General features: G+C 45.0%; 1 protein-coding gene across 1 annotated transcript in view; it reads left to right on the top strand.

The window, feature by feature from the left end:
- Positions 1-7084: 7084 nt before the first annotated feature.
- Positions 7085-24049, top strand: part of ugcg (UDP-glucose ceramide glucosyltransferase) — a 52858-nt gene continuing 35893 nt past the window's right edge. Inside the window, exons 1-2 of the mRNA XM_055861145.1 lie at positions 7085-7311; positions 17851-17992. Coding sequence (XP_055717120.1) covers positions 7214-7311; positions 17851-17992 — 240 coding nt within the window. The 5' untranslated portion in view covers positions 7085-7213. The remainder of the gene's footprint in view (positions 7312-17850; positions 17993-24049) is intronic.

Consider the following 24049-nt stretch of genomic DNA (forward strand, 5'->3'; position numbering starts at 1 on the left):
CAACTTCCTGTCCCTATACTCAACTCACTGTCCCTATACTCAACTTCCTGTCTCTATACTCAACTTCCTGTCCCTATACTCAACTACCCCTGTCCCTATACTCAACTCACTGTCCCTATACTCAACTCCCTGTCCCTATACTCAACTCACTGTCCCTATACTCAACTTCCTGTCCCTATACTCAACTACCCCTGTCCCTTTACTCAACTATCCCTGCCCCAATGCTCAACTACCCCTGTCCCAATGTAATACCCGGGTAATTTGTGACAGGAAACCACTTTTTAGGACAACCTATGTTATTAAAACATTTGTTTACATGAATTGTGAATATTTCCAGGGATACACAACATCCTGAAATATATGTAGATACAGTATTTATGATTTATTTTGTTAGACAGAATAGTATTTTATTTTCCTTGACCTAGTGATACTGAATGTAAAAAGCGTCTCAACTTACCCCACTCTCCCCTATTACGACGGTGGATATTGCTCGCCCGCCTGCTGTTAACCAGTAGCAGGCTTGTAACTAAGCGCGCATGTCACACATGGCTAGTCGAACGCCGAACTCTTCATTGAGAATAGCTGAAACATCAATCCATGGGTGAGTCAGAATTCTTTATTGAGACATTGCGGAAACGTCAGTCCATGGGTGAGTCAGAACCCTTGAATGCTGAAACGTCAGTCCATGGGTGAGTCAGAACCCTTGAATGCTGAAACATCAATCCACGGGTGAGTCAGAAGGTGAGCCACTTTCGTGGTACCAGTTACCGAGGCCAAAGTTACCTCGGTAACTCCTCAAACTGATGCACCATTGAGAGCATTCTAGCATTCTGTCGGGCTGCATCACCGCCTGGCACGGAAACTGCTCCGCCCTCAACCGAATGGCTCTCCTGAGCACCACCGGGGGGCACACTGCCTGCCCTCCAGGACATTTACAGCACTCTGTGTCAAAGGAAAGCTAAGAAGATCATCAAGGACCTCAGTCACCCGAGTCATGGTCTGTTCACCCTGCTAGCATGCTAGCATGCTAGCAGACAGAGACAGTACAGGTGCATCAAAGCAGGGGACCAAGAGACTGAGAAACAGCTTCTATCTCCAGGCTGTCAGACTACTTAACAGCCAGCTCCTGTAGTAGAAGACAAAAACACACACACACACTCATACATATGCATACACCCATACACACCCAACGCTGGTGTCCCATATGTAACTTATAGAAACATTAAATACTGGACTGTTTATTTTATACTGTTTTTCACACTATTTATTTACAGTGCATTTGGAAAGTATTCAGATCCTTTGACTTTGTCCACATGTTGTTACGTTACAGCCTTGTTCTAAAATGGATTACATCAATCTACACACAATATCCCATAATGACAAAGCAAAAACAGGTTTTTATACATGTTTCTCCCATTCTTCATTGGTTTCATCAGACCAGAGAATCTTGTTTTTCATGGTCTGAAAGTCTTTAGATGCCTTTTGGCAAACCCTAAGCGGGCTGTGATGGCACACCTGTTTTGGGAGTTTTTCCCATTCTTCTCTGCAGATCCTCTCAAGCTCTGTCAGGTTGGATGGGGAGTGTTGTTGCACAGCTAGTTTCAGGTCTCTCCAGAGATGTTCAATCTGGTTCAAGTCCGGGCTCTGGCTGGGCTACTCAAGGACATTCAGAGACTTGTCCCGAAGCCACTCCTGCGTTGTCTTGGTTGTGTGTTTAGGGTCGTTGTCCTGTTGGAAGGTGAACCTTCGCCCCAGTCAGGTCCTGAGCGCTCTGGAGCAGGTTTTCATCAAGGATCTCTCTGTACTTTGCTCCATTCATCTTTCCCTCGATCCTGACTAGTCTCCCAGTCCCTGCCGTTGACAAACATCCCCACAGCATGATGCTGCCACCACCCTGCTTCACCGTAGGGATGGTACCAGGTTTTCCCCAGACGTGAAGCTTGACATTCAAGCCAAAGAGTTCAATCTTGGTTTCATCCGACCAGAGAATCTTGTTTCTCATGGTCTCAGACTCCAAGCGGGCTGTCATGTGCCTTTTACTTTCGTCTGGCCACTTTACCATAAAGGTCTGATTGGTGGAGTGCTGCAGAGATGGTTGTCCTTCTGGAAGGTTCTACCATCTCCACAGAGGAACTGTGTTTGGCCGGGCGGCCAGCTCCTGAAGAGTCTTGGCGGTTCCAAACGTCTTCCATTTACGAATGATGGAGGTCACTATGTTCTTGGGGACCTTCAATGCTGCAGACATTTTTTGCTACCCTTCCCCAGTTTTTGCTCTGAAATGCACTGTCAACTGTGGGACCTTTTATAGACAGGTTTGTGCCTTTCCAAATCATATCCAATCAATTGAACTTACCACAGGTGGACTCCAATCAAGTAGAAACATCTCAAGGGTGATCAATGGAAACAGGATGCACATGAGCTCAATTTTCGAGACTCATAGCAAAGGGTCTGTTTTTGCTTTGTCATTGTCGGGGTATTGTGTGTCGATTGATGAGGAACATTTAACAAAAAAATATATATTTTAGAATAAGGTTATAAAGTAACAACATGTGGAAAAGGGAAGGGGTCTGAATACTTTCCGAATGCACGGTATATACCTGATCCTTTACCTAGCTCATTCTAATATATCTACTAGTGTGCATTGCACTTTGTCACACTGTTTGTCTCTATACTGGATTCTTGACATATCTCACTCTAATAGAGCTCGCCAGTTTGTAGTACTAACGAGACATGGCGGTGTGTTGGCTATTAGCGCTCTATATATCTACGGATTTCCATTTACTATGTTACGTCCGGTCTGAGACCAGGCTGATCTACAGCTGTACATAGTATTCTTAGTATATATTTTTGGTGTATATACGCATAGATTGTATTTGGATTTCAGTATTATTTAGATTGTCATAACAATCGTGATTTTTTGTTTCAATTTTTTTTTTTTATTAATAATTGTGTACTTGTTTGACATTTTTACTGCCCTGTTAGGAGCTAGTAACAAAATACTTTTATTTGTTAGGAGCTAGTAACATAAACATTTTCGCTGCATCCGCTATAAGATCTGCTAAACTGTGTACGCAACCAATAAACTTTGATTTGACTTTTGAAACCTGATTCGTAGTATAGGCACTTAAAGCCGATTCATGGTAAATCTCTAATTGTCCCTATACCCATCATGAGGTTGTTACAACCTAGCCTATGAATGAAAGTTTACAACGTAGGTTCACAGGTCGAGATATTTCTTTGTAATAAAGGTAACAGACAGTGACACATTCAATACCACCTTGAACACTCTTGCCTGCATCGAGCTGATCTAGGATGTATTCATTAGTCCAACAGTTGCAAACTAGAGTTTCTATTGGACAATCAGCAGAATCGGCAGAATGAATACACCCGCGATCACATGCAAACAGTTCACTTTCACAGCAGCCACATAAAAACAGCATGATCAACTATCTACACGCTCTGCTCCTCTCACCTTTTCCTTGTGGACTTCAGTGCACAACACATCAGCTGTCTGTGACCAGGAGAAAAAAAACCTTTCCAAGCCAAACCTTCATATCATAACCGCTACACACAGCCTACATCGTTGTCACGTCGTAGTCAACATAGCTGCTAGAACTAACGTGTTAGTAAACCCGCTATAATCATGCAGTACAGTGTACAGTCAGGAAGCAGTTTAGCAGTTACACCGGCGGGCCCCAGTGGAAATAAATAAAACCAAAAGCTTACCTTGACTTGGAAGAAAATGGAAGTTATAGTGTTGGATAGCCATAGCCAGCTAGCTAACATAGCATCCCTCTCTGTTTGAGCCGGGTGTTTGAGTAGGCTAAACTAGCTAGCTGCATTTGCTAGCTAAGTGAACGTTTAAAAAATACAACCAAATATAGCAAGCTCTCTCTCTTGCTTCTTCTTAATTTTGGAAGAAAATAATTTGTTCAAAACTGTTAAACTATTGTCTTTCTCTCTCTTTGAGTCAACTACTCACCACATTGTATACGGTACACTGCAGTGCTAGCTAGTTGTAGCTTATGCTTTCAGTACTAGATTCATTATCTGATCCTTTGATTGGGTGGACAACATGTCAGTTCATGCTGCAAGAGGTCTGATAGGACGTCCTCCGGAAGTTGTCATAATTACTGTGTAAGTCTATGGAAGAAAGGGGAAAGTATTGGAGAAAGTATTGGAACTTTACAATAAGGTGTGGCAGGAAGGGAAACTGCCTGGAAGTTGGAAGCAGCCTGTCCTTCAAGCTATAGGTCGATAGCATTGACATCTGATGTTTGTAAACGTATGGAAAGGATGATAGCGGAAAGGTTGACTTACTTTCTGTAGAGTAGAGGACTAATGTCACCAGATGGTTTAGAAAAGACTGACTTACTTTCTGTAGAGTAGAGGACTAATGTCACCAGATGGTTTAGGAAAGGCAGGTGACCAATGGATCCTGTACTGGGCCTGGACTCAGTCATACTGAAGACACAGGGAAATAAGGAGATGCTGGTAGCCTTTTTCTTTGATGCAGAGAAGGCCTATGATATGATGTGGAAGGAAAGCATACTTACACTATCAAGCTGCATAACATGGGTGATGGGCGATGGATTTTTAACTGGAAAAAGTATTTTATTTTTGGGCGATCAATACAAGTGAGGAGCTCTATGTCAGAAAGATATGAGGTAGATAATGGTACCCCCCAGGGAAGTGTCATTAGTCCTTTGTTGTTCTCCATTATGATTGACGATGTATTCTCCCAGGTGACACCTGATATTGGGAGGTCATTGCCGATGATGGGGCACTGTGGAAGAGAGGGAGAAATATTACCCAGACAGCCAGAAGAGTTCAGGAAGTGATTAGGGAAGTTTAAGCGGTGGTCCCTCGGGTGGGGCTTCAAGTTCTCCGTTGAGAAAACACAGACTGTGTTTTTTTTTTGTTCTAGAATAGTTGTAGAGAAGGAATCTGGCTGGAGAGAGTGGGAGTATTTAGGTTCCTGGGGGTCTGGTTGGACACTCGAATGACACGGGCGGAGCATATTAACAGAGTAGTTGTCAAGGTAAAATAAATATTTAATGTGATGCGTTGCCTGTCAGGAATGGAGTGTGGGGTGGGGGCAGATAGAATGGCTTTGAACATGCTATATATTGCACTGCTAAAGTCATCACTGGATTATGGAAGTGTAGCATATGGATATTTAAATTTTATTTAACCTTCTATTTAGCTAGTTAAGTCAGTTAAGAACAAATTCTTATTTACAATGACAGCCTACCCCGGACGACACTGGGCAAATTGTGCGCCGCCCTATGGGACTCCCAATCACAGCCAGATGTGATGCAGCCTGGATTCAAACCAGGTACTGCAGTGACGCCTCTTGCACTGAGATGCAGTATCTTAGACCACTGCGCCACTCGGGAGCAGTGGTCCCCTGAAGATTTCCCCAGCAGTTCACTTAATCCTGGCTCTTCAACCACATTACTCCTCAAATCTAATAACAATCGCTCCTTTTCTCTCACATATTTCTGCCACTGAAATGTTCCACTGTCTCCCAGTCTCAGTCTTGTGTGTCCCAGTCTCAGTCTTGTATGTCCCAGTCTCAGTCTTGTGTGTTCCAGTCTCAGTCTTGTGTGTCCCAGTCTCAGTCTTGTGTGTCCCAGTCTCAGTCTTGTGTGTTCCAGTCTCAGTCTTGTGTGTTCCAGTCTCAGTCTTGTGTGTTCCAGTCTCAGTCTTGTATGTCCCAGTCTCAGTCTTGTGTGTCCCAGTCTCAGTCTTGTGTGTTCCAGTCTCAGTCTTGTGTGTTCCAGTCTCAGTCTTGTGTGTCCCAGTCTCAGTCTTGTGTGTCCCAGTCTCAGTCTTGTGTGTCCCAGTCTCAGCCTTGTGTGTTCCAGTCTCAGTCTTGTGTGTTCCAGTCTCAGCCTTGTGACGACACTTTCCTCCCTTCTCTCTTGGCCTGAGGACCTCCCTGCATTTTGCTGGATCTTTTACAGGTTGTCTTCTCTTTCTCTCCGTGATTCCACAACTCTTGCCATTAGTGTTTAACCGCTGTTCTTATTAACCCCTTGGCTTCTGCTTTACTGATTGACAATAACATTCATACTCCCGAGTGATGCAGCGGTCTAAGGCACTGCATCTCAGTGCAAGAGGCGTCACTGGCGGTCCCTGGTTTGAATCTAGGCTGTATCACATCCGGCCGTGATTGGGAGTCCCATAGGGCAGCGCACAATTAGCCCAGCGTCGTCCGGGTTTGGCCGGGGTAGGCCGTCATTATAAATAAGAATTTGTTCTTAACTGACTTGTCAAGTTAAATAAAAGGTACAAATTAATTTCAACATTAGGATGTTTTAAGAGCCTGCTTGGAGATAATATCCACCTCCTCATTCCCCTCTACTCCCACATGAGCTGGTACCCAGAGGAACATCACAAATACGCCAATCTGTTTCACCCTACACAAGCACTGCAAAACCTCATACAATACATCCTGTCTGCTCTGAGACACAAATGCATTTAGCTCATCAGTGCTGCAGTATCAAGCTAGATAACATGGGGGTTGGAGGATGGGTTTTTAGTGCTGCATAGGAATCAGAGCAGATGACTACTCTGTCTGGCCTCAACCTCCTCCACCCACTCTGCAGCCAATAGAAATGCCGACAACTCCATTGTGTAAACAGATAAATGATTCATTGCTCTTTTCGTCACTGCCGCCTTAAACTCATGAACATTAAAAGCTGCTCCTGTCCTCCCTGTTTTAGGGTCCTTAGATCTGTGAATATATTCAAGAAAGCATAGTATTGTGTTCTTAAATGTTCACTTACAACTGAATGGGGCGGCAGGTGGTTGGTGGTTGGAGTGTTGGGCCAGTAAACAAAATGGTTGCTAGATTGAGTAAAAATCTGTCGTTCTGCCCCTGAACTGTTTCTAGGCTGTCATTGTAAATAAGAATTTGTTCTTAACTGACTTGCCTAGTTAAATAAAGGTTACATTTAGAAAAAAAAAAGAAAAAATGGTTTCCTTAGATTTAGACCACTCTCCAGTCCAGTTGGTGGCGGTAATGCACTGTAAAGTTGGTTGCCAACCGACATAAAATCCACAGAAGAAGAAAAGACGGGCGGAAGCGCCATACCCCGCCCAGTTCGTACCCCAAGCGACGTTTTTTGGGGAAGATTCCCCTTGGGCTCGCCAGTCTGTTTGGATATTTACACCGGTGTTGTTAACGTAGCAGCTAGCCACAGAAATGGCTCTTCTGGATCTTGCCATGCAAGGGTTCTCTCTATTTGGATTCATTCTATTTCTCGTACTCTGGTTTATGCATTTCATGTCCATCATCTATGTGTAAGTATTGCCTATTAATTTTAGCTAGTGACACACTATGTTAGCTAGCTAAAATATGTCGCAAGCTAACGTTAGCATGACGAGAAGCCGTGTCAAATATAACGTCAGCTAGCTATCTATCTATGTCGATAGACTGAATTTACAACCTCTCACAGGATAGCCACCCTGGGCGAGATAGCTAGCTAAACATCGATTAGCTTACTAGCTAAGTAAAGTAATGTCTCTTAATACCATTAAATTGTTAGTCACTAACGTTATTGTTTTGTTTAAATGTCTAAACTGGTGTTTTTCAGCGCTCCCTTGTATTTAGCAAGCTAGCTAACGTCAACGTTACTGGCACAGACAAAATTGAATATCAGTGTATTTGTTACGGATTTTACGTTAGCTGCTAGCGTTGATGCTAGCACTAATTACGACATCATCGGTATGGCATTGTCGTATGACTGAACACCTGATGTGGTCACGATGGTAGTTGGATGATAACGTTAACTAACAAGTTATCTTATTGCCCAATTAATTACACCGTCTAATTCATTGGGTTAGCTAGTTATCTTGTAGCCCATTCATAGACGGTCACTGTTTTTAGCGCTTATTGACGATAGTATCTTCTGGTCGGGTTCGTTTTAAGATCCCCGACGCTCGTTATGAAAGTTTCTGAAAGGATTGGTTATGGTACGTGTTTCGAAATATATGAACGTATAATTCATATCGGCAATAAATAATTTTCCAAAAACAAAAGGTTACATTACTACACACCAACACGGCCATGTTAGGTCGTTAGTTTACTGAAGACGTTGGCGGCCACCTGTGCTAATTGGGGCTGTGGAGCGTGCTCCAAACACCTGTGTGTTGTGACCGCGTTGAGACGGTTCTGACCTGCTGACTGGTTGTGCCGCTGCGGTGTTCAACCATCTAGCTGGTCACACATGTTGCCTAGCTCCGACTAGCACACTAACGCGGTGTAAGCGTAAATGGGAGGAATTGTGAAGTGTAATTCGCGAACGATTCTTTTTTTTGAACGACTCTTTACTGACTCGAACCATGCTTTTTTTTTTTTTTCCGAATGAGTCGTTCATTTTATTTGTTCGTTTGACCTGCTGGTTTCAAGGAATTCTACAGCAGGATTCATACCGTACTCCAACCACCAACTGTCTATCATGTGCGCGCAGAAAAGTAGATCAGGCAGCATATATGGAAAGTACACGTTGATAAATGATCGCATGGTGCAAGAATGAATGCAATACATTTATTATTGAATGTTATCGAGTGACACAGCTTTGTAGAATCCAAAACATGCTCAGTCTGCCTCTGCGCAACACTCGAATTCGAGAACAAATCTTTTGTGTGGCTTCTGCAGTTTGAAGGATATCCTATTGAGCAAGCAGTCAAGCGATTTCATTCACTTCACAATCAGGTCGGTTGCTGCCTTGTTTCAAAGGTTTCAATAAATCATCTTATTTGTATGCTTAGAAATCACAAATTACATTGTTTGAAATTGAAGCACTGCTTTATATGTTTCAGTCACAGATAACAGCTCCAATAAGCTCCCCAATGGTGAATGAGAGGTGTGTAGAATCATGATTCTTTTGAGTTTTTAGGTCATTGTTTGCTGGCTGGGGGTCCTGCCTGCTCTGGGCATTAAAGGCGTCAGCATGCGTCAGTTGGGCTGGCGCCTAGCCAAGCATCCTCCCCTAAAAGCAACAATAGTACTTGTTGTCCATCTTGAGACGCTGTGGGCAGTTTACACTAACTCAAAATAGTCCGAATGAATCTAAGATACACTACAAAAGTATGTGGACACTTTCTTGTCCAACATCTCATTCCAAAATCATGGGCATTAATATGGAGTTGATCCCCCCCCCCCCCCCCCCCTTTGCTGCTATAACAGCCTCCACTCTTCTGGGAAGGCTTTCCACTAGATGTTGGAACATTGCTGCTATAACAGCCTCCACTCTTCTGGGAAGGCTTTCCACTAGATGTTGGAACATTGCTGCTATAACAGCCTCCACTCTTCTGGGAAGGCTTTCCACTAGATGTTGGAACATTGCTGCTATAACAGCCTCCACTCTTCTGGGAAGGCTTTCCACTAGATGTTGGAACATTGCTGCTATAACAGCCTCCACTCTTCTGGGAAGGCTTTCCACTAGATGTTGGAACGTTGCTGCTATAACAGCCTCCACTCTTCTGGGAAGGCTTTCCACTAGATGTTGGAACATTGCTGCTATAACAGCCTCCACTCTTCTGGGAAGGCTTTCCACTAGATGTTGGAACATTGCTGCTATAACAGCCTCCACTCTTCTGGGAAGGCTTTCCACTAGATGTTGGAACATTGCTGCTATAACAGCCTCCACTCTTCTGGGAAGGCTTTCCACTAGATGTTGGAACATTGCTGCTATAACAGCCTCCACTCTTCTGGGAAGGCTTTCCACTAGATGTTGGAACATTGCTGCTATAACAGCCTCCACTCTTCTGGGAAGGCTTTCCACTAGATGTTGGAACATTGCTGCTATAACAGCCTCCACTCTTCTGGGAAGGCTTTCCACTAGATGTTGGAACATTGCTGCTATAACAGCCTCCACTCTTCTGGGAAGGCTTTCCACTAGATGTTGGAACATTGCTGCTATAACAGCCTCCACTCTTCTGGGAGGCTTTCCACTAGATGTTGGAACATTGCTGCTATAACAGCCTCCACTCTTCTGGGAAGGCTTTCCACTAGATGTGGGAACATTGCTGCTATAACAGCCTCCACTCTTCTGGGAAGGCTTTCCACTAGATGTTGGAACATTGCTGCTATAACAGCCTCCACTCTTCTGGGAAGGCTTTCCACTAGATGTTGGAACATTGCTGCTATAACAGCCTCCACTCTTCTGGGAAGGCTTTCCACTAGAAGTTGGAACATTGCTGATATAACAGCTTCTACTCTTCTGGGAAGGCTTTCCACTAGATGTTGGAACATTGCTGCTATAACAGCTTCTACTCTTCTGGGAAGGCTTTCCACTAGATGTTGGAACATTGCTGCTATAACAGCTTCTACTCTTCTGGGAAGGCTTTCCACTAGATGTTGGAACATTGCTGCTATAACAGCCTCTACTCTTCTGGGAAGGCTTTCCACTAGATGTTGGAACATTGCTGTGGGGACTTGCTTCCATTCAGCCACAAGAGCATTAGTGAGGTAGGGCACTGATGCTGGGCGATTAGGCCTGGCTCGCAGTCGGCGTTCCAATTAATCTGAAAGGTGTTTGATGGGGTTGAGGTCAGGGCTCTGTGCAGGCCAGTTAAGTTCTTCCACACTGATCTGGAGAAACCATTTCTGTATGGATCTCGTTTGTAGCACGGGGGCATTGTCATGCTGAAACAGGAAAGGGCCTTCCCCAAATTGTTGCCACAAAGTTGGAAGCACAGAATCGTCTAGAATGTCATTGTATGCTGTAGCGTTAAGATTTACCTTCACTAGAACTAAGGGGCCTAGTCCGAATCATGAAAAACAGCCCCAGACTATTGTTCCTCCTCCACCAAACTTTACAGTTGGAATTATGCATTGGGGCAGGTAGCGTTCTCCTGCCATCTGCCAAACCCAGATTCGTCCGTCAGACTGCCAGATGGTGAAACGTGATTCATCAATCCAGAGAAGGCGTTTTCAATGGTGGCGAGCTTTACACCACTACGGCCGACGCTTGGCATTGTGCATGGTGATCTTAGGTTTGTGTGCAGCTGCTCGGCCATGGAAACCCATTTCATGAAGCTCCCGATGAATAGTTTTTGTACCCACGTTGCTTCTAGAGGCAGTTTGGAACTCAGTGGTGAGTGTTGCAACCGAGGACAGACGATTTTTACAAGCTTCAGCACTCGGCTGTCCCATTTTGTGAGCTTGTGTGGCCTACCACTTCACCGGCTGAGCCGTTGTTGCTCCTAGACGTTTCCACTTCACAATAACATCACTTACAGTTAACCAGGGCAGCTCTAGCAGGGCAGAAATTTGACCAACTGACTTGTTGGAAAGGTGCCATCCTATGATGGTGCCACGTTGAATGTCACTGAGCTCTTCAGTCAGGCCATTCTACTGCCAATGTTTGTCTATGGAGATTGCATGGCTGTGTGTTCGATTTAATGGAGTGGTGTCTACATACTTTTGACCATGTAGTGTAGCTCAAGAAATCCGTAAATAATTTAGTCGTTTTTGCCAAGGAGGTCTTATTCGCACAATTTTACATCTTAACTAAACTATTTTGGGGTGTTTTTTTTTTTCTCAAGGAAAAAATGTGCATGAAAACGTCACAATGGCGTCGTAATATATGAGCAAACTCTTCTGTCTTGTCTGGGAAGTTTGGCCGGCGCCTAGACAAAGATTATTGATATACTGACAAGATGCACGTCTCTCTGCTCGAACAACGGGAGTTCTCCGCAAAGCGGCACGCGGGATGTTTAGCTCCTGCCTATCCTTTCTTTTGATTGGTGTACACATCTCAATTATGGTAATCCTTTTTTTGATTATTCGATGACGGATGTTGAAGTCAACCGCCTCAATTCAACGGAGAGAGATGCTATGCTTACTAGTCTCCTGCCATGAATATGCATAGCCATCTTCAGTCAACTCTGATATAAAGTGTTTTTTCTCAAAGTTGGCGGGGGATGTCACGTGTCCTTCTTATATCAGTACACTCGTAACAACTTAAGCATTACTAAACTTCTATTAGATCAGATGAACCTCAGGTAGCACATGAGCCATACATGTTTGTTGTTGGCCAAATTCAACACTTAATTTATATTTTATTTATTTTACCGTTATTTTACCAGGTAAGTTGACTGAGAACACGTTCTCATTTGCAGCAACGACCTGGGGAATAGTTACAGGGGAGAGGAGGGGGATGAATGAGCCAATTGTAAACTGGGGATTATTATTATTATTAATGAGGGGTGGACAGTCCTCTTCTGGTTCTGCCGGGTGGAGATTATAACAGAACATGGTCAAGATGTTCAAATGTTCATAGATGACCAGCATGGTCAAATAATAATAATCACAGTGGTTGTCGAGAGTGCAGCAAGTCAGCACCTCAGGAGTAAATGTCAGTTGGCTTTTCATAGCCGATCATTGAGAGTATCTCTACCGCTCCTGCGGTCTCTAGAGAGTTGAAAACAGCAGGTCTGGGACAGGTAGCACGTCCGGGGGAACAGGTCAGGGTTCCAAGCCGCAGGCAGAACTGTTGAAACTGGAGCAGCAGCACGGCCAGATGGACTGGGGACAGCAAGGAGTCATCATGCCAGGTAGTCCTGAGGCATGGTCCTAGGGCTCAGGTCCTCCGAGAGAGAGAATGGAGAGAAAGAAAGAGAGAGAATTTGAGAGAGCATACTTAAATTCACACAGGACACCGGATAAGACAGGAGAAATACTCCAGATATAACAGACTGACCCTAGCCCCCCCGACACATTAAAACATGCCTCCATCACTTCCTTTGATCACGGTTGACAACTCGTGTCGCCCTCCCAGAGTGCAAAGAACGTTGGCGTAACCCTGGACAACACCCTGTCGTTCTCTGCAAACATCAAAGCAGTGGCCAGTTCCTGCAGGTTCATATTCTACAACATCTGTAGAGTACGACCCTACCTCACACAGGAAGCAGTGACTCACTCCTGCAGGTTCCTGCTCCACAACAGCCGTAGAGTACCACCCTACCTCACACAGGAAGCAGTGACTCACTCCTGCAGGTTCCTGCTCTACAACATCTGTAGAGTACCACCCTACCTCACACAGGAAGCAGTGACTCACTCCTGCAGGTTCCTGCTCTACAACATCCGTAGAGTACGACCCTACCTCACACAGGAAGCAGTGACTCACTCCTGCAGGTTCATGCTCTACAACATCTGTAGAGTACCACCCTACCTCACACATGAAGTGGCGCAGGTCCTAATCCAGGCACTTGTCATCTCCCGTCTGGACTACTGCAACATGCTGTTGGCTTGGCTCTCGTTTTGCCATCAAACCCCTGTAACTTATCCAGAACGCCTGGTTTTCAAGTTTATCCTATGTCACCCCTCTCCTCCACACACTCCACTGGCTTCCAGTCGAAGCTCGCATCCATGACAAGACCATGGTGTTTACCTACGGAGCAGCAAGAGGACCTGTCCCTCCCTACCTTCAGGCTATGATCAAACCCTACACCCCAACCCATCCACTACAAGACCATGGTGTTTACCTACGGAACAGCAAGAGGACCTGTCCCTCCCTACCTTCAGGCTATGATCAAACCCCCTACACCCCAACCTGAGCACTCTGTTCTGCCACCTCTGGTCTCTTGGCCCTCCCGCTCAGCCCAGCCCAGCCCCCCCCCCCCTGAAGCTAGGACAGCAGAGTCCCTGACCATCTTCTGAAAGCACCTGAAACCCTACCTCTTTATATAGTATCTTAAATAATCCCCTCTAGTTGTTGTTTCAGGCAAGATGTTATCGCTGGCAGAAGGCCAACTTGTTCTAGGCTATAGACAGAGGAATTTCAAACGTGGGATGCCTCTTGGCTTGCTGACAATCACTAATTGGCTTGTTGTTTGGTCGTATTCTTTACTCACTAAAACGGAAGAAAGCAGACCGTTTTTCTGTTTCAAACCGTTTCATGGTATGGTGTGCGCTAATGAATACGACCCGGCTTCTTACCACCAATCGTTAGGCCTAGTTAATCTATGTTTTTAGAGAGATGATCACCGCAACAAAACCCCCCAAAAAAACACTTGAAGCGAAGCTTCCTTAGTGGAAGTGAAGACAGAACAACTAGTTTGATCAGCTCCTGCTGTTCTAACAGGAAGGGTGTGAGTCATCTCCAGAATGTCATCCCTCCATGCCAGGTGACGTGGACTGAGTCCCAAATGGCACCCTATTCCCTATATAGTGTAGTGGGCCTGGTCAAAAGTAGTGCACCCTATTCTCTATATAGTGTAGTGGGCCTGGTCAAAAGTAGTGCACCCTATTCCTTATATAGTGTAATGGGCCTGGTCAAAAGTAGTGCACCCTATTCTCTATATAGTGTAGTGAGCCTGGTCAAAAGTAGTGCACCCTATTCCTTATATAGTGTAATGGGCCTGGTCAAAAGTAGTGCACCCTATTCCTTATATAGTGTAGTGTACCCTATTCCCTATATAGTGTAATGGGCTTGGTCAAAAGTAGTGCACCCTATTCTCTATATAGTGTAGTGGGCCTGGTCAAAAGTAGTGTACCCTATTCCCTATATAGTGTAATGGGCTTGGTCAAAAGTAGTGCACTATAAAGGGGGCATGTGATTAAACATGGCTTTAAAACGGTCTTCTGTACATTCCTCTGTTGAGGCCTGTTTCTGTAGGAATTAAATGTAGGCTAATGTCCCTCTGCCCGAGTGAGGCTTAGTCTTGAAACATTGCTTATGGTGCTTTTCCTCACAGCATACGTAGTTAACCAGGTTTTTACGTTGGTTGGTTGTATTTCACTTGTTTTCTGTGTTCAAAAGGACACCTCACTACAATGTTGTTGATCCATCCTCAGTTTTCTCACAACCATTAAACTCTAACTGTTTTACAGTCACCATTGGCCTCGGGGTGAAATCCCTGAGCGGTTTCCTTCCTCTCCGGCAACTTTATTTAGGAAAGATGCCTTTTTATGTTTGTAGTGACTGGGTGTATTGATACACCATCCAAAGTGTAATTAATTAATAACTTCACCAGGCTCAAAAAGGATATTTGAACAGCTGCTTTTTTTTCTCTTTTCTTTTTTTTTACCCATCTACCAATCGGTGCCCTTTGCGAGGCATTAGAAAACCTCTCTGGTCTCTGTGGTTTAATCTGTGTTTGAAATTCACTGCTCAATTGAGGGACCTTACAGATCATTGTATGTGTTGGTTATAGAGATGACATAGTCATGTTAAACACCCATTTTTGCACGCAGAGTGAGTCCAAGCAACTTTAATATGTGACTTAAGCACATTTTTACTCCTGAACTTATTTAGGTCATAACAAAGGGACTGAATACTCATTGACTTATGACATTTCAGCTTTTAATTAATTTGTGAACATTTCAAAGAACATAATTCCACTGACCTTTATGGGGGTATTGTGTGTATAGGCCAGTGACACATCTCAATTTAATCCATTTTAAATTGAGGCTGTAACACAACAAAATGTGGACAAGGTCACTGCGTTCATCCACCTCTGGCCTGCTCGCCTCCCTACCTCTGAGGAAGTACAGTTCCCGCTCAGCCCAGTCAAAACTGTTCGCTGCTCTGGCACCCCAATGGTGGAACAAACTCCCTCACGACGCCAGGTCAGCGGAGTCAATCACCACCTTCCGGAGACACCTGAAACCCCACCTCTTTAAGGAATACCTAGGATAGGATAAAGTAATCCTTCTGACCCCCCCCCCCCCTTAAAAGATTTAGATGCACTATTGTAAAGTGGCTGTTCCACTGGATATCATAAGGTGAATGCACCAATTTGTAAGTCGCTCTGGATAAGAGCGTCTGCTAAATGACTTAAATGTAAATGTAAGGGGTGTGAATACTTTCTGAAGGCTCTGTATATTTAGCCTAGTGATAGATGGAGCAGTGGAAATAAAGTCAGTCCCCGAGTCCCCCGATATACTTCCCCCAGATCGGCGTGCTAGTCATTGTTATTGTGGGGATCGAAAAGAGATTTCCCAGTTTTACTGGTTGACAGTTGTACTCTGTTGCAACATTACTTTTCCACTTAGCCAACACCCTGTTTTCTCCAGTTTCTACACCTTCCTTCCCCATAACGTCATAATTACTGCTTCAGGGAACACACCTTAATGTTCAGCAGGGAGACCGCAGTAGAGAATCCTAATGTTCAGCGGGGAGTCAGCAGTAGAGAATCCTTAATGTTCAGCGGGGAGACAGCAGCAGAGAATCCTAATGTTCAGCAGGGAGACCGCAGTAGAGAATCCTTAATGTTCAGCAGGGAGACCGCAGTAGAGAATCCTAATGTTCAGCGGGGAGTCAGCAGTAGAGAATCCTTAATGTTCAGCGGGGAGACAGTAGCAGAGAATCCTTAATGTTCAGCGGGGAGACAGTAGCAGAGAATCCTTCATGTTCAGCGGGGAGACAGCAGCAGAGAATCCTTAATATTCAGCGGGGAGACAGCAGTAGAGAATCCTTAATATTCAGCAGGGAGTCAGCAGTAGAGAATCCTTAATGTTCAGCGGGGAGACAGCAGCAGAGAATCCTAATGTTCAGCAGGGAGACCGCAGTAGAGAATCCTTAATGTTCAGCAGGGAGACCGCAGTAGAGAATCCTAATGTTCAGCGGGGAGTCAGCAGTAGAGAATCCTTAATGTTCAGCGGGGAGACAGTAGCAGAGAATCCTTAATATTCAGCGGGGAGACAGCAGCAGAGAATCCTTAATGTTCAGCGGGGAGACAGCAGCAGAGAATCCTTAATGTTCAGCGGGGAGTCAGCAGTAGAGAATCCTTATGTTCAGCGGGGAGACAGCAGCAGAGAATCCTTAATGTTCAGCGGGGAGACAGCAGCAGAGAATCCTTAATATTCAGCGGGGAGACAGTAGCAGAGAATCCTTAATGTTCAGCGGGGAGACAGTAGCAGAGAATCCTTAATGTTCAGCGGGGAGACAGCAGTAGAGAATCCTTAATGTTCAGCGGGGAGTCAGCAGCAGAGAATCCTTAATGTTCATCGGGGAGACAGCAGCAGAGAATCCACAAGGAGGACGATGAGAATGCGCGTGTCCCAAATGGCACCCTATTCCATATATAGTGCACTACTTTTAGATTTTTGTTTTTATATATATATTTTCATGGCATTTTTTTAATGCTTTATTGGATAGAGACAGTGGGAAAGATAAAGGAGAGCGTGTGCTGAAATGAGCAGGATTGGAACTCGCGCTGCAGCAGTGTATGTGCACCGAGGGCTGTGGCTTAGACCACTAGACCACCCAAGGCCACATAGTGTACTACTTTTGACCAGGGCCCATTTGGGTTCTGGTGAAAAGTAGTGCACTAGACTATATAGGGGTGCCATTTGAGATGCAACCTCGTGAAAGCATGTGTGTGATTCACTCAGAAACAAAGGGTTTTTTTCGTCACGTTTCATTCAGGCCACCTCGGAGATTGTGGAATGTTGAGTCGGTCACATGATCCATGGCATTTAAATGCAGATAATTAGGCTTCAATCCCATTGGTTGGACCAGACAGTCTAATTCCATCGTTTTGTAGACGGTGCTTTTCTTTCCTGTTGGGATTGAGAATGAGATGTAGACTAGGCCTGTAAAGACAGTAGCATGGACTTATCCCAACATAAACACCACTTTTGACGTCTTTTTTTGGGGGGGAAAAACCTGTGAAGTGATTTAAAAAAAAAAAAAAAAAGTTATTTTATTTTTTATAAAGCCATTGATACCAGCGTTTGTGATTGTGTCTTTTTCAAAGTTGCCTCAATTTTGACTAATAAGTGTTGGAAATATATCCATTCTAAGTTTACTAGGCAACATGTTAAAAAACAAACTGAAGCTCTCGTTTGTTGTCTCCCTTTCTGTGCGTCTGTCTCCCTGAATGTAGCCGACTCTATCTCAACAAGAAGAGCAGTGACAAGCAGCCCTACAGTAAGCTGGCGGGGGTCTCTCTACTGAAGCCACTGAAAGGAGTAGACCCCAACCTCATCAATAACCTGGAGACCTTCTTTGAACTCGACTACCCCAAGGTACTACCTGTTCTATGTCCTACATGTCTATATCCTACCCCACGGTACTACCTGTTCTATGTCCTACATGTCTATATCCTACCCCAAGGTACTACCTGTTCTATGTCCTACATGTCTATATCCTACCCCACGGTACTACCTGTTCTATGTCCTACATGTCTATATCCTACCCCACGGTACTACCTGTTCTATATCCTACATGTCTATATCCTATCCCTCGACTACCCCACGGTACTACCTGTTCTATATCCTACATGTCTATACCCTATCCCTCGACTACTATATTAGGAATGTAACGATTTACCGATACCTTGTTCAAATGTATATCGGTCTGCGTGAGCCCAAGCCGATCCAAATGAAGCATGAATCGGTCGAGAGAACCCGTTTCAAACGTTATGAATCGCCGGTTCACTTAATAGTTTTAACTCTTAAAATATCTGACTTAAAAAAAAAAATATCTATCTGTTGTGACTGAATTGACGCTCCCTCCATGATATCATAGCCTATCGAACGTTTATGCATTTAACTACGTATGATGCCCCGCAAACATCGTGGCGTAGTTCATTACGCCCTACGTCACTTTCACGCAAAATCACGTATTCGCTACTGGATGAGAACATAGGGTTTCAAAACGCAACACAAAGATTGAGGAACTAGTCTTTTGTCAAATATCGCATTTATTTTCGGAGATTTAGTACAGTTTCATTCAAGACAGGTGAAACATTGATTCAGGGGATAATAAAACATTGTTTCGTTTAGTAACTTTTTTCCTCAAGTTTTTTTTTTTTTTTTTTTTTTTTTTTTTATGGAACTTTCTAGCAAGTCAAGCTAGCTTACCGAGCAGCTAGCTAAAAGCTAAGCTAGGTTGAAGATATAATTGTAGCTAGCAACCACCACCTAATAATTATAATCAAAAACAAAACCTCTTTATCATCACAATAAACTAAAACGGGAGGCAACAGTCATAAAATAACTAACAGCCAATTATAACGTTTTAAATAGTACTCACTTATAGGAATGGGTAATTGTTTACATGTTGCTAGCTATCTCATAAAGCCATTGCTCAAAAAACACATATTTTTTATCTTGTGGTTTGGTAACTTCCTTTTCCATTGACAGACTCTGGCTGCATTTAAAGACTACGTAAACTACGTAAACTACGTAAACTACGTAAACTACGTAAACTATGTAAACTATGTAAACTATGTAAAAATGTCAAGTATGCAGCATTTGTTTCGCAACGTCGCTTTCAACTGCACGGGGGTGCTGCGACACCACTCTGGATGGTCCCCAGTGAAGGGGATGACATCAGCTGGGTGCTGGGTGTGTCAGGGAGCGCTGTCTACACAGAAACTAACATTTTTTAAGGCAATTTCCTGTAATTCAGCACATTTCTCCATAGAGCTGAGATTTTATTTTTCCCATGGCTAATGCTGTGTTCTTTTGCTCAGACATACTAGCAAAATATATATATACTGCTAAATTATTTTGTTTTTAGAATTTTCTATTCTCTGACTGTCTAGCTTTTATTTTATTATGAAAAATGTGTAGATCCATTATCTTTTCTACATACTTTTAGCTGGATTTAGTCGTTTTAAGCTTATGCTTGAAGCTGTTTTTCATTATTTTAAAAATATTTTTATTTATGCTGTTCTGCGTCCGGCGCTCTGCAGTGGACTGCTGAGATGTAATGTGAACGGGGCTTGTCTGTCATGTGAACACGGGGCTTGACTGTCATGTGAACACGGGGCTTGACTGTCATGTGCACACGGGGCTTGACTGTCATGTGAACGGGGCTTGTCTGTCATGTGAACACGGGGCTTGACTGTCATGTGAACACGGGGCTTGACTGTCATGTGCACACGGGGCTTGACTGTCATGTGCACACGGGGCTTGACTGTCATGTGCACACGGGGCTTGACTGTCATGTGCACACGGGGCTTGACTGTCATGTGCACACGGGGCTTGACTGTCATGTGCACACGGGGCTTGACTGTCATGTGAACACGGGGCTTGACTGTCATGTGAACACGGGGCTTGACTGTCATGTGAACACGGGGCTTGACTGTCATGTGAACACGGGGCTTGACTGTCATGTGAACACGGGGCTTGACTGTCATGTGAACACGGGGCTTGACTGTCATGTGAACACGGGGCTTGACTGTCATGTGAACACGGGGCTTGACTGTCAGATAACAATTGTGTGTGCACAGTGAGGGAGACACAGCTGCTTGCTCCAACGAGAGGTAGGCTTAGCCCTGAACTAATAGGCTAATAGACCGTTTGGAATTTTACAGAGAGCTATGTGGTTTTGAGACGGGGGTAAAATCCAAAGCGGCATTATATTAATTGGCTAAATGCCATGCTAATTTCTGAAGATAAATATTGACATACAGTATCAGTCAAAAGTTTGGACACACCTACTCATTCCATGGTTTTTCTTTATTTTGACTATATCCTATATTGTAGAATAATAGTGACGAGTTCAGAACTATGATAAAACACATATGGAATCACGTAGTAACCCAGAGAATGTTAAACAAATCAAAATATATTTTTTATATTTGAGATTCTTCAAAGTAGCCACCCTTTTGCCTTGGATGACAGCTTTGCACACTCTTGGCATTCTCTCAAACAGCTTCATGGCAAATATTTAGTAGTGAATTGCATACAAGTGTAGCGTATTAATCTCATGTGCACCGTACAACTGAGACTCGCTGATAGATCTAGAATGCTGGACTCGCGCGTTCTCCTGTTGTGATATTTCACAAACAAATCACGTGACGGTTCTCCACTGTTCTGAGGAACTACGGTAAAGCTTCATGACTTCATGACGTAATGAAGATCGCAATCTGCTTTATCTCCCGGCGTATTGCACAAGTTGACTGCAGGTAATAACCTTTTATTTTATTTTTTAAAGTAGCTACAAATATTCCGATTTATTGAGTAACTTAAAATAAATCGTTTTTTTGACGGTGTGGAAAAACCCACCACACTGTTTGTTAGTAACTATCAGTCTACTGTTCTAGATCATGTTGCAATACAGTTGTACAGATCACAGTAATGCGTTAAGAGGGCAGCAAGCCAGAAGTACCTGTTTCCTATAGAACGACGTGTTCTATACTGTAAAGGGGAAACGTTAAACACGGTATCCATGACGTCGGTGCGTGTTACCAACCAAACCAGATGATTGACACTGGCGATAGCCTTTCACAACTGTCTTTCATGCATGCAGGGACTTTGCCAGTACAGTACTTGGACGTGACGTTAGGGATGGGATGACAGAGGTATTTAAAACGCCCTGCCTTACCTTCCTATGGTGATACTCTATTACGACAAGCCTTAACCAACATGTCTCTACAGGTTCACTATGTCCGTATCTTTTCATATTCAATAATAGCTGTGAAACATGATGAATGATCTAACTGAAACCCCATACCAGTGAGTCAGGAAACCCGACGTAGCGGCGAGTCAGGAAACCCGACGTAGCGGCGAGTCAGGAAACCCGACGTAGCGGCGAGTCAGGAAACCCGACGTAGCGGCGAGTCAGGAAACCCGACGTAGCGGCGAGTCAGGAAACCCGACGTAGCGGCGAGTCAGGAAACCCGACGTAGCGGCGAGTCAGGAAACCCGACGTAGCGGCGAGTCAGGAAACGTTTGCTAAATTATTTTAAATTCAAACAGACTCTTTACTATGAGACTCTAAATTGAGCTCAGGTGCATCCTGTTTCCGTTGATCATCATTAAAATGTTTCTACAACTTGATTGGAGTCCACCTGCGGTAAATTCAACTGATTGGACATGTTTTGGAAAGGCGCACACACCTGTCTATATAAGGTCCCACAGTTGAAGTACGAGACAGGATTGTGTCGAGGGACAGATCTGGGGAAGGGTACCAACAAATGTCTTCAGCAAGGTTCCCAAGAACACAGTGGCCTCCATCATTCTGAAATGGAAGAATGTTTGGAACCACCAAGACTCTTCCTAGACCTTGCCGCCCGGCCAAACTGAGCAATCTTGCGAGAAGGGCCTTGGTCAGTGAGATGGGAGAACCTTCCAGAAGGATAACAATCTTGGCAGCACTCTACCAATCAGGCCTTTTATAGTAGAGTGACCAGACGGAAGCCATTCCTCAGTAAAAGGCACATGACAGCCTGCTTGGAGTTTGCCAAAAGGCACCTAAAGGACTCTGACCATGAGAAACAAGATTCTCTGGTCTGATGAAACCAAGATTGAACTCTTTGGCCTGAATGCCAAGCGTCACGTCTGGAGGAAACATGGCATCATCCCTACGGTGAACCAAGACAGCGCAGGAGTGGCTTTGGGACAAGTCTCAATGTCCTTGAGTGGCCTGAACTCTAACCCCATCGAACATCTCTGGAGAGACCTGAAAATAGCTGTGCAGCGACGCTCCCCCATCCAACCTGACTGAGCTTGAGAGGATCTGCAGAGAACAATGGGAGAAACTCCCCAAATACAGGTGTGTCAATCTTGTAGCGTCAAACCCAAGAGGATTCGAGGCTGTAATCGCTGCCAAAGGTGCTTCAACAAAGTACTGAGTAAAGGGTCTGAATACTTATGTAAATGTGATATTTAAGTGTTTTTATTTCTGTTTGTTGCTAAAAATAGATTTTTTTTAAACAAACAGTTTTTGCGTTGTCATTATAGGGTATTGTGTGTAGATTGAGGGAGGGGGGGGGAGGGGGGGCGACGACACTATTTAATGAATTTTAGAATAAGGTTGTGACATAAGAAAATGTGTCAAGGGGTCTGAAAAGTTTCCCAATGCACTGTAGGGCACCTGGTCAAAAGTAGTGAGTAGCATTATTCAGAATAAGCCTCTGATTTACACAGTCGGAGGGGTCAGAGGGCCAGTAGAACACAGTTGGTGGGGGTCAGAGGGCCAGTAGAACACAGTTGGTGGGGGTCAGAGGGGAACACAGTTGGAGGGGTCAGAGGGGAACACAGTTGGAGGGGTCAGAGGGGAACACAGTTGGAGGGGTCAGAGGGGAACACAGTTGGAGGGGTCAGAGGGGAACACAGTTGGAGGGGTCAGAGGGGAACACAGTTGGAGGGGGTCAGAGGGCCAGTAGAACAGTTGGAGGGGGTCAGAGGGCCAGTAGAACACAGTTGGAGGGGTCAGAGGGCCAGTAGGACACAGTTGGAGGGGGTCAGAGGGCCAGTAGGACACAGTTGGAGGGGGTCAGAGGGCCAGTAGAACACAGTTGGAGGGGTCAGAGGGGAACACAGTTGGAGGGGTCAGAGGGGAACACAGTTGGAGGGGTCAGAGGGGAACACAGTTGGAGGGGTCAGAGGGGAACACAGTTGGAGGGGTCAGAGGGGAACACAGTTGGAGGGGTCAGAGGGGAACACAGTTGGAGGGGTCAGAGGGGAACACAGTTGGAGGGGGTCAGAGGGGAACACAGTTGGAGGGGGTCAGAGGGGAACACAGTTGGAGGGGGTCAGAGGGGAACACAGTTGGAGGGGGTCAGAGGGGAACACAGTTGGAGGGGGTCAGAGGGGAACACAGTTGGAGGGGGTCAGAGGGGAACACAGTTGGAGGGGGTCAGAGGGGAACACAGTTGGAGGGGGTCAGAGGGGAACACAGTTGGAGGGGGTCAGAGGGGAACACAGTTGGAGGGGGTCAGAGGGGAACACAGTTGGAGGGGGTCAGAGGGGAACACAGTTGGAGGGGGTCAGAGGGGAACACAGTTGGAGGGGGTCAGAGGGGAACACAGTTGGAGGGGGTCAGAGGGGAACACAGTTGGAGGGGGTCAGAGGGGAACACAGTTGGAGGGGGTCAGAGGGGAACACAGTTGGAGGGGGTCAGAGGGGAACACAGTTGGAGGGGGTCAGAGGGGAACACAGTTGGAGGGGGTCAGAGGGGAACACAGTTGGAGGGGGTCAGAGGGGAACACAGTTGGAGGGGGTCAGAGGGGAACACAGTTGGAGGGGGTCAGAGGGGAACACAGTTGGAGGGGGTCAGAGGGGAACACAGTTGGAGGGGGTCAGAGGGGAACACAGTTGGAGGGGGTCAGAGGGGAACACAGTTGGAGG

The sequence above is a fragment of the Salvelinus fontinalis genome, chromosome 2 (genome assembly GCF_029448725.1).
Source record: "Salvelinus fontinalis isolate EN_2023a chromosome 2, ASM2944872v1, whole genome shotgun sequence".
Taxonomy (NCBI): Eukaryota; Metazoa; Chordata; class Actinopteri; order Salmoniformes; family Salmonidae; genus Salvelinus; species Salvelinus fontinalis.